Genomic DNA, 12,156 nt, shown 5'->3' with positions numbered 1-12,156 from the left:
TACTATACAATCACGCACATAGATATATACAGTATCCATATAAACATTCTTATTGCTAAAAGATAACTTACCCGTTTTGTGCTCTGCTTTCAGTCCTCTGCATTGGCCGATTGGGCGTTGTTGTAGAAGACGGGTGAGTCAAGTGCGCAGATGAACGATTAGGATTTAATTGTTTCCTAAATTATAAAAGTTGCTCATGAATATATTATCCTACTTAAGTCTTTCCGATCCAATTGACAATTTTTTTCAAAAATATGCCAAAATTATGAATTTTGAGCAATTCCTGTTTTTGAAATATACAATCAAAGTGCATCTCTGTCAGATCAAAAATTACCAGGATATTTTTATCTGAAAAATATTTGCTCAATTTTCTCAAATTCTATAATGTTTCTGTAATTCATCAGGTGGAGTTGCTCTTATTAAGTTTAAATTAAAATTTTAGTATTACAATTACTCCATAACACCAATGAATTGTCCTTGAAGTCTATATACATAATTTATATTTTCTTCACAAGGAGCGACCGGGAATCAAAACTACGCACATTGAGTTCAAGAGAATAACTTATCCCGAGTGCATTGGAGCTAAGTCGCTTTTTTTCATCGCTCCAAATTGAAATGAAAAATAGCAATTTTAAAGAAAATCAAAATACTTGAAATATAAACTGGCCGTTTTTATATAATAACGCCTAAAAAAAATTAGGTCGGAAATACTTATTTTAAAATGTAATTAATCAATCGAGTTAGTTAAATAGAATATAGTGATATAACTAATATGATTTGTGTGATAACTAGTGGTGTAACTGAAAATCAGGGGCTCATACTCAAGATTCACTATGGTTACCATGGAAAAAAAGGTCATTTTAATAATTACATATCTTAATTTGATGTTTTGGTGACAGTAGATATTGCAACCCTAACTTTCCCTTATACAACTGATTGCAGTAGATATCATATACTCTATATTTATTTAAAATACAAATACCTCTCAGATGAGATGCCCTCATATTTTCTGGATTTCTTCAATCTTCGCGATAGTTTAAACATGAAGCCTAAAAAATTGGAGTAAATATAAAGTTAAGCAATTCAATTCATCTACTAAAAGACTAATTAATCTTGGATTTTTTTTTGTATTTTATTCATTAAAGTTATATAGTGTCAACATAATTAGCAAGGTTTAATTAAATATTTACATATATAATTCCTTTGCGAAAAAATATCTGAGATATATTTAATATTAATTGGTTCAAGTAAAAAACTCGCTAATTTAATGGAAAAATAAAACAGCTCAAAATATCCCATTTAACAAATTAGCAGCTATTGTATAATGATACGCTTCTTAGATACCTTAGATTTTTGAAGCCAAGAGGATCTATAGTTTTTATATAGACTAAAATGAATAAAACATTAAGATTACGATATTCGACACATAGCTTTAAATTTTGGGTTAGTACGAGACGTCCTAAAATGGTCGATTATGACAAGAAAATGCAATTTTTTTATCTTTCAAGAGCAATTATCATAACAACAATGAAATACCTGAAATTTTGAAGATAACATCTAAACAAAGCAGAGCCAGTTTTATCATTTTTACTATGATAAATTTACAGGAATCTTTTCTTTTTTATAATTTAAATTAATTTCAAATTTTTAGCCCTTTTTATGTTTATTTTTTATTTTATTTTATTTTCAAATAACATTTTATAGAAAATATTCGTTAAGTTATGAAAATCTACTCTTTGTTGGCCCCTACATTTTATAATTAAGTGATTCACCTTGGAAAATGACACCTATCAGTTGTAGTTGAACTAATTTGCAACAAAAAATACCCGATAAGAAAGACTATAACTTGTATATTATAGTGTGATATGGCCAGCGTTAAACAATATATGCGGCTGCTGTGGGCCTATTTTACCATAGGTCATGTACAGGGTCGATTTTTTAAATAAAAAAAAGCTCAGTTGAATAAATAGAAAAATTTATATTTTCTAAAAAAAAGTTAAATGGTCCTGCACTTTATATTCTAGAAAAATAAGATTCGAAATTTCTCTTTAACTGAGGACCACTTACTCTAAAACCGGGCCCGGGGAAATTACCCTTATCTCTACCAAGATTGAGATTCTGTTTTGCATAGGGCCCGGAAAAACTTAAGACCGGCCCTGTATTGTGAGAATTTGTCGAAGAATGTTCTTGTGCAAGTACATTTTTATACACTAAGTGAAAATCACTTTGACAGAAAAATAATACTGAAAATATGTATAACGTACCCTTTTTCCGTGTTTTACAGAGTGCAAAATCCACTAGTATGAAACACACAAATCCCAGAAGTAATAATGCAATAATAATTAAGATAAAGCTCCTTACTGGGAACTCATCGTCTCCTGTTCGATCGTAAAATCCAGGATCAGGGAGACTGTCATTTGTACCTAGAAAATAAATTAAAACAAATTGGTAAAACTATTATGTTTATGTGTATATACATGTGCATTTGAATATTCCAAGGGATTTAGAAACTTTAAATAAATATTATTTGATTCTTTCAATAATTTGTTATCCAAATAACTACTTGTATTATATTTACATTAGATTTTCCGGTTTTTGGATTAATATCCACCCCTGCTTAAATCGTTTTCTGCTGAGGTACAATAAAAAAACTGACTTTGACAAAGTTTAAGGCCCTCTCTCTTTGGTTGGCCTGTTTTATTTAACACTTGCAGTAGTAACCAGCATTGCTTGGAGAAATTAGGCGTCGGATAAAATACATATTTTTAAAAATTTAGAAGAAAATCCTCATGTTACTCTTTGTTTTTCATGTGCACACTTTCACGAAACTACTCAAAACTTATATTTATTATTTATATGTAATTTCGCCTCAAAAATGAAAAAATTATAATAAAAATTTGAGAAAACTGTTACATATGTTGGGATGACTGCTGAGTACTTTAATTTTTAGAGCACTTAACCAAATTCATTTTAACATAGCAGTGTATGTATATTTTACACTAATCTTAAAATCTACTGTAAATGCATATGAATTATGATGTAGGGGAGAGTGAGGATACTTGCTACGGACGTAACATGTTACACTTCCAATAATTTTAAAATGTAAAGTTATTTAACCACCCTGTTCTTATACAATTGAATGTATTTTCTTGTTTCTCAAATCAACTTAAAACCTTGAATAGAGAATTCCGATATTGAAATAAGTCAACATTTTAGATAAGTGTTTGTTGAGATATATTTCTATAATAAAACATGTGGTTTCAATTTTATTTTATTAAATGTCATATTCTAGCATGTTGTTTATTTAACATGCTTGTAATATATAATTAATTTCAATGTTCAGTTCACTTCATTTATTTTTATCCTTCATTATCTAACACTATGGAGGATACTTGTTACATCTTATTTTTACTATATATACATATATGTATATATTTTATTTAATAATGTTTTTTGTAGTGCACTTTCATGTTATAGTTTAATTATCAATAACTGTAAATAGTGGAAAATTTATTTTTTTTAATTATTAACTATGCTCTATTTCTGTGAATGTTTTATTTGTTTATCTTATGTATCTAATTATAAGTATTTCTTTTATCTTGTCAAACTGTTATAAAAAGTAAAATAAATTTTTGAATATAACAAATGGCTGTTTTTACATTTCCTGTTGTAACATGTATCATCCTACCCTGTATCATGTCTCCTCCTATCCTGTAATATATCTCATCCTGTTGTATCAAGTATCCTACTTTTGGTTAGTTTCAAAACACCAATAGTAGGATATTAATTATTGTACTACATCAAAAATACATTAGAATTATTTGTTAAGATTCATTTTTTACAATGTTCCGAAAAACAATATTGTAGAATAAATAATTAGCTGTCGATTGCTAAGTAAAACATTGTCCTAGTCGTCACCATTAGAAGATGATTGAGATCGTAGCGCTCCTTTGCGTGGGATTGTCCCAGAAGGCCATCTGGGTGCAGACAGACTTGGACATCGAGGAAGACGATTTACAATGAGGTTGAATGTCAGGTAGGACCTCAGACACTCTCCAGGAGCAGGCAATAAACCCTCCGTCTCCGTCAACCGTTAGTGTAGGCCTTCAAGAAGAAGCTGAATTTCTCAATTGCTGTCATGGCAAGGAAGATGAACAAGTCCCCATCAGCGGTGTCCAGGAGAGGAGGCCCTGTTCAGGCAGGAGGAAGCAAGGAACCTGTGGACTCATTGTGATCTTTGCTGATGAGAAGACCTTTACTCTTGACCCTGTCTTTAACAGGCACAATGATGGAGAAGTAACATTTGGGGATTTAGCGGAGGACCATCAATATATCTCCAGCACCAAACACCCTACTTTAGTGATAACGTAAGGCCTGACTGCATCCAACAAAAAGGCCATGAATCCCGTTTGGTTTCCTATAGGATACAGGCTGACGGCTGATGAGTAAGTCAAAATTCAGGACACCAAAGCTCTCCTGTGGATCAAATCCATAGTTGGCAATTCTCCTTGGGTGCTCCAAAAAGATGGAATATCTGCCCACTTGGCCCCAGGCCAACATGCAGTTCTAGGCAAAGTATTTCTGACCACCACAGAGCCCAGTGATAAGCCCCCTAAACTATTCCATCTAGGTGCACGTGAAGTTCGAAGCCTGTAGGAGACGCTACCATAGCACCCGCGCCCTGAACATATATATACATACATACATACCTTGGTTTGTTTATATAGATGACACTGCAAAACTCTAGTTGAAGTGATAAAAATTAAACAAAAAGAAGGTATATTTTATTTGAATAAACAGGGAAACCTCTAATTAAGATGTATCATAGAACTATTAAGTTATTAAAGTCAAGGTATTTTTTACTGATACTGAATATCAAATACCAAAACTAAAATAATGAAATTCTTGATTCATAGCAATATATTTGGGAAGATACATGAGGCCTAAAAATGGTCAATTTTCACTCAAAAATTCCATTTATTTTGACCTGAAAGGCTAGCCAGTCATATTTTTTTTTGTTCCGGATAGAAAAGGTTTTTGCGTAGGGAAAAAATACTAACCCAAAAATGGAATATTCCACTGTACACATAAAGGCCCCCAATAGCGGTAATTATTGACCAATTAACGGCGAGTCATCAAAAGTCACTCGAATGAGGCCCCCCAATAACTAAACTGTGATTACGGTACTGTATTTTGATACACTCAGTGGAATTGGGATCAGGCAATGAAAGTAATCAATGATTGTACAATTTTTTATATTAATAATTGAATTTATTATGTACATACTACAACATGGATACGTAATGCGTATAAAATTCCATCTTTTTTTTCTTCTCTTCTTTATAACTCTCTTTCACGACTTTCTCTCAAGGGATTTTTTAGAACTACGTTTCCCAGTCAATTGATATTAGCAGTACAAGTTAGTAGAAGTATACATATGTACACTGGAAAGATTATACAATATACATCAATTAACTAATTGGAGTGAAAAATATACGTTCCTACAAAAATATGTATTTCTTTTTCTGGATTAAATGCATGTTATTTGTATGTTAATATTCATTTGAAACTACTTTTATTTAGTATTTCAAGAAAATAATAATGTAACAAACAACAACAATATTTCTAGATCAACGCCCATGAAGACATTAACATGGAGGCATCAATGATATATTTTATTTATGAGACGTAACAATAAAGTTCTATTTTCATATTAATAATAAAAAGTTAAAATATGTATAGACATATCTTTATAATGATAACATTCAACTCACAGTAGTCTTGTGATCTCTTTAATATTAAACCATTACATGCATATTATGCTAATATTTGCTAGCTATCTATTTTATAAGAATAGTCAACTTTTTAAACAAATGCCGCGTCTTGTCTCCCTTACACTAAATATATATTTCAAGGGCTGCAAAATGAAATACTTATTTTGTAATTTTTCTTCCAAAAAATAAAAATGGAAATAATTGCCAAATTTTTTAAAACTGTAGTCTTAGAGTGGTTAAATTTATTTACTCATAGCCTTTCTTCCTAATATCAGTCCATACCAAAATTGATTCTAATTTTATATGTTGGGATGTGAATACTGGTTAAATTGCTAAGAGCAAAATATGAAGGATCTTAATAATGTTCCCCCTATTTAAAAAAAAAATTCTTACGTAAAAGCGAGTAAGAAGCACAATAGCTTATATTCGTCTCTCAAAGTAACCATATTTTTATTGACATTTTCTCAAGCGTAGTTTTTACACTCAATGAAATTTAGCTAATATTCCCATCCATGATTTTCCTCACTGGACCAGCAGTTTCTGTTAATCCATTAAGGCGAATATATACATTGCAACAGCAGCAGTTTCATAAGATTTGGATTTTTCATGTAGTAATTATTATTTTTAAGGACAAGTGTTTTGGATAATACGTCATAGAAGAGAAAAGTGAGCCTGTTTTAAAAAATCCTTGTTCAAGAGTGCCCACTACAAATGGTCTAGAAGAATTTAGAAATTACTACAATGACATAACGTAAGTTCAATAGGCTGTTTGTCGACCATTTGTCATATTATTACGGAAAAAATTAGGTTAGTTAAATTTATCAATCATAGTTTATATTAAATTATATAATTCCAATATAAGGCCTATTACAAGTCTCTTTTTTAGGTATAAGTATATATTTGACTGTTTGAATCTAATAAATAGTTGTTTGTTTAATAAAATATGACAAATAGCCTTATAAACTTATGTTATATCATTGTTTTAATTTCTCAGTTCTTCTACTCGGGTGCGCTTGAGCCTTCCCTTACAGGTTTCTAGTATTATATAAATCATCTGTTTTCCTTTTATAATCGTTGTACTTAGTTTTTTCTTTACACAGATCTCATCTCCTCTTTAATTATGATATACATAAGAGAGTAATAACAAAATAAAATAGAAACAGTGCTACATGTTCGATGGTAAATGCACACTCCTCCAATATTTCATTAATACCACTTAATTTTTATTCCTTAGATCAAAAATATGTATATGAAATACATTAGGGAGAACTATATGGACTATTTTTGATATATTCATACATACAAACTTTGCTTTATTAATATAGATTAATGAAACTTGATTACATATTTACCATTAATTTACAATTTTCATTTAAAAAAATACGATGAAGTTTCATAAAACAATCAAGTTTTATGCAAATTATATGTTTTCTATCTCACCATAATCTACATACACTTTAAACCTCCCTGCTCCGTCCCAAATAATTCATTTTCATGGACATAAAAATGAACAAACATCTTTAATGATCTGTAAATTAATCCATTCTCGTTGCAAATCATTGATTCCATCTTCATAAATGACGAAGGAACATGAATGTATTTTTTATGGTAAATCTGAACAAATCTATCGTTTGTAACAACTAACTGCTTTTAACATAATATATGTATACACATTTTTTTGGGAGTAAGGAACGTAAAAAGATATTTATGTACAATTTACAGAGTTGTTGAAAAATATAAGACAAAAAGAAATTATTTACAATTTACTAAAAAGTAAGAAACCATCAGTTGAATAATGATGCTGTAGATATTTTAAAATACCTTCGTAGTTTAGATACTGAAACATCAAAGACATGCAATTCTGTGCATTACTGCTTTTCTATCTGTTTTTTGAAACCATTTAATTCATTTTTTTAAAAGAAACAAAACTCGACTTTTATGATAGAATAATAACCTAAGAAAAATTTTACATGGGGACAAGGAAACATAAAGACACATAAATATTAGACAAAGTTTTTCTCCTCTCTTTTTGTTATTTTTTATGATTAATTAGATGGGTTGCCTATTTTTAATGTGAGACCCAAATATGTACAATGTACTTATATAGATGCTAACAAAAGACACTAAAACAGGTACACAATAAATATAAATTGTGGGCATCACACAATTAACAAACTTTTTTGAGGATCAACTGTTAATTAGAGTAAACACTTATGTAGAATGAATACTAATTACTTATTGTTTATGGCTTGAAAAAAAAATCATCAAAAAATAATAGAACACATGCTTACAATTTAATTCATACCTACATATATAAACATGCAATAACAGCATTAATGTGTACACTAATTGCCACTAATCTGGAATCAATTCTATGATGAAGGAAAAAATGGTTTTTGTTATTTTAAAAATAACTATTTTCATGCATCCAAATGAAATTTGTTTATTGTGCTAAAAATTATTCAGCATGATTATTTCATTATGAATTAAATACTACTTATAAACCACACATACAAATATTCAACCTTAATAGCAAACAATACAAATTAAAATATTGTGTGTATTTTAAAAACCCAAAAAAAGAAACAGACATGGTATGTAAGTGTATAATATATAGCCATATATTTGAACACAGTGTTTTATTTCATCCCAAAAATTAAACAGAAACAATGATAGTATTATTATTATCATATGTATAAATATATATATAAGGAATAATAAAAAGTAAATTACAACTATTAAATAGGTAAATCTATAATTTGTACAAGTACAAATTAACGATTGAGTCAATTGGCACTAAAGGTATTATTATAATAGATGGAGGTGGAACAAAAACAAAAGTTTAGGTTGAAATATTTTAATAATTATTTATAAATAAAAATTGATATTTTTTAAATATATTTGTATAAATTGAAAGCAATCCTCACATTTAGGATATAGGTATAATATATGTATAATAATTTCTAACAAATAAACATTTAACAATTTTTCTTTAATTTAAAAACATATTTTCTTATTTTTTATGATTCTTTACTTCGCAATATTTTTCTTTCTAACTTTCCCTCAACCTCTCTCACTCTCTCTTTAATTTGATGTTTTTTTTTAAATACACATATAAATAATTTCTATCACAATACAAATGAACAAAACTAATACAATTTTTGTGCAGAGTCCGGCCATCATTATATGAATAAATACATTTATTTAGAGTATTGCTATAGTTACACTTAATAATAGACGGCAGACAATATGGAATGATGAGAAGGAAGACAATCCGAAAGATGTTTCTGAAATACCAACTGGATTTGGCGAAGGAATAATGTCGGGTAAAGAAGGATCTATAAAATAAAAATTAAAAACAAAAAACCCAAAAAATACATAGTGAAAGGGACACAAACAACCGAATGAAGAAAAGAAAACCAAAAGAGAAGAAAATTAAGGGGTAAAAACAAGGCTTTTAATCTTAGTATTAATTCTGTGTAAAAACCTTCGTCTTTTATTTCTATTATTTTATTCAAAAACAAATGCAAAAACATGCAAACATAACTTTGCTCTAATATCATTTTTTTTCAGTCTGAATTATTTTTATTACTTGCTTTATGTATGTATAATGTATATATTGTAGACATATGAGTATGTACATAATATTTAAAAAAAATACTAACTAAAGTAATATTTAAAGTTACAAAATCTAATAACAACAGCAGATGTTTTTAATTATAATTTTTAAGAATTTAAATAAAATAAATATTTGAACATACTTATCCTTAAAATAATTATATTGATATTGAGCACCAAACAACCAACTTCACTATAGTTTTACATATATTATAGGTATTAGTATTGAAACTCGGTCCGTAAACGGATTTTTTTCGGTACAGTCTTAAGTAATTTTGTAAACTGATCTGAACCAATATTTAGAACATATAATACTATAAACCTGTAATGTTGGCTGCAAATGGGGTAGAAGAACTGAAAAATTACTGCGATTACATAACATAAGTTTATAAGGACATTTGTCATATTCAATGAAAAAAAACACACAATTATTAAATTCAAATAGTCGAATGTATATCTATACCTAAAAAAGAGGCTTGTGATAGGCCTGATAATGGAATTAAATAATTTAATACAAACTGTGATTTATATATTTAACTGACCTGATTTTTTTAATAAAGATATATATATATATGTTTGACTATTTAAATCTAATAAATACTTTTTTTCCATAAAAATATCAGAAATGGCCTTTTGAACTTATGTTATGCCATTTTTGTAATTTCTCAGTTCTTCTACCCCATTTGAAGCAGGTGTGCTTAAGCCTTCGCTTACAGGTTTCTACTTTCTAGTATTATATGTTTAGATCGTGGATTGAAATTTCCTTTTCTTTATATTAAAGTTGTACATCATTTTTTACCCCTCGAATTTCTTTTCTAAAACAAAAAAAAAGAACACGGAACCAGATTTTACTAAAAGACCGTTCAGTGACGATTCGTGGTATCAGTATTATACGTATCAGTTATCTCTTCAACTATTTTGCATTGTAATATTTTTTTCTCAGAATAACATTAATATATCTTAGAGTAAATTACCTCATCTTTAAAAAAATATAAAACATAAAAAGTAGTATTTTGAACTGTTTTCACAATAATCGAGGAAGAAGTAAGTTTTTTTTTCAAAAGTAGGCAATTTTCAAAACTTTGAGGTCGTTGAAGCTACATTTAAATATTTCTCAATTTCGGTGAAACTGCCGATTGTATTTTTTTATCAATAGGAACTGATTTTCATCCGACGACCCGGACATTTAAACAAAATGAAAAATAAGAAACACCCTAATACTCATGATTAATTATTTTAATTAAATTAGTAATATAAATACTTTCTCAAAAATATGAACTACTTGGATGTTTCCCTTGATTTATTTAAAATAGTATATCTTTTATATGGATATTTATACTGACGTCCATGATTACATAATTGATTGAAAGTATTAGAAATAGGTAATTTTTGACCATTTCAAAAAACATTCAAGGAAACTTAAACTATTGTATATTTAAGAGCATTTGTTCTTATAATATTTGGGTAAAATACTACCCATATGGCAGACTTCCATAATCATTTTTTATGTAAAAAATTGTCTAGATGGATTTAAATATAGATATGTAGACATTCCCATTAATACCGAAGTGTACATTGCTATTTAAACCAGATTAAATATTAAATATCTTCGTGAATATTTAATTTATTGATTTTTTCGATGGCCATGATGATGTAGATAATATCTTATTATTATATATATTTATAAAAAGATGAAGTTGGATTCCATGTTTAGATATTTGTAGTTATAATCGTAAGATTAAGTTCAAACTCCATTTTTTATATATAAAAAGTCATTTCGATATGAGGGAGGCTTTATCTAATTTTATTTTTGTTTGGACAACAATTCAGAGTCTCTTTTTTCAGATATACCTTTTTTTATGTTTTTACTTAATTTTAAGTAATAGTCAGGGAATATATGCACAAATTTTGAGACTTATAGATGTATTTTTTATTTAAAAAACTATTATTTCAATAGAAGGAGATGCTGAAATTTGGGGAAAATTTCAAATTTTTGGTCTGAATGGTTTATGTTTACAAATTTGTAATTTACTTACACTCTTGTGCAAGGAGAGAGAATTGGATGTCTAAAGTTACTGATGTGTAAAAAATGAAGAAATTGTGAGTGTGTGAGGGGGGGGGGGCAACAACAAAAATAACTTGCAAAATGAGTTTTTGTGACCGTTTTACTAATATAATATTTTTCATGACTTGAAAAGAAAGGAAACCCCCTTTTAATATATTTCAATCGTACTTAAAAGAAAAGTATACTGCATTAATATGTAGAACTAACATCGACATAAAATTTCCTATTTATTGACTTTTTTTGGTTCTTTTTTCAAAAACCTTTTCACATTATTTTTCTGATTTTTTTTGTATAGTTATTCAAGTTTATGCAAAAATTACACACATTCACAGAACGACATATTTTTGTGTTTGTAAATGCATTATACTTAATTGAAAAAGAAACATCCTGATTTTCTAAAATAGTGAATAAAAAAGTTTTTCATTCAAATTTTGGAAGCTCAAATTGACCTTATATATTGATTTAGACGGTGAAAAACAAAACAAAACAAAAATAGCTAGAAGGAAGGTATGTAATCAAAGCCTTGTTTAAATGAAAAATAGTCGATAATATTTTTTGTATTATTCTACTCTCAACATAATATATATATAGATTATACAAATCGTAATCTAGCTGCGAAATACAAAATAATAACGAATATAATTTTAGCATTGAATAATTATTCAATTTTACCTCATATGGGGTGCCGCAACATAATTT

General features: G+C 28.3%; 1 protein-coding gene across 13 annotated transcripts in view; it reads right to left on the bottom strand.

The window, feature by feature from the left end:
- The window catches only part of LOC121132656 (fasciclin-2), a 131,322-nt gene that overhangs the window by 2,593 nt on the left and 116,573 nt on the right, over positions 1-12,156 (bottom strand). For 11 of the 13 annotated variants that reach the window (XR_011778981.1, XR_005869413.2, XM_071886692.1 and 8 more), the window contains 3 exons: positions 2,265-2,423; positions 983-1,049; positions 72-176 (listed from right to left, as the gene is read on the bottom strand). Coding sequence is in view for 11 of the 13 variants with exons in the window: in XM_071886692.1 (XP_071742793.1) it covers positions 72-176; positions 983-1,049; positions 2,265-2,423 (331 nt within the window). In the remaining 2 variants the exon portion in view is untranslated. Of the gene's footprint in view, positions 1-71; positions 177-982; positions 1,050-2,264; positions 2,424-8,782; positions 9,113-12,156 lie in introns of those variants that run through there. The other 2 variants (XM_040728082.2, XM_071886693.1) reach the window with 1 other exon arrangement.

The sequence above is a fragment of the Lepeophtheirus salmonis genome, chromosome 2, assembly GCF_016086655.4.
Source record: "Lepeophtheirus salmonis chromosome 2, UVic_Lsal_1.4, whole genome shotgun sequence".
NCBI classification, from domain to species: Eukaryota; Metazoa; Arthropoda; class Copepoda; order Siphonostomatoida; family Caligidae; genus Lepeophtheirus; species Lepeophtheirus salmonis.
Note: the sequence above shows the minus strand (reverse complement) of the source record. Positions and strands in the feature narration are given on the sequence as shown.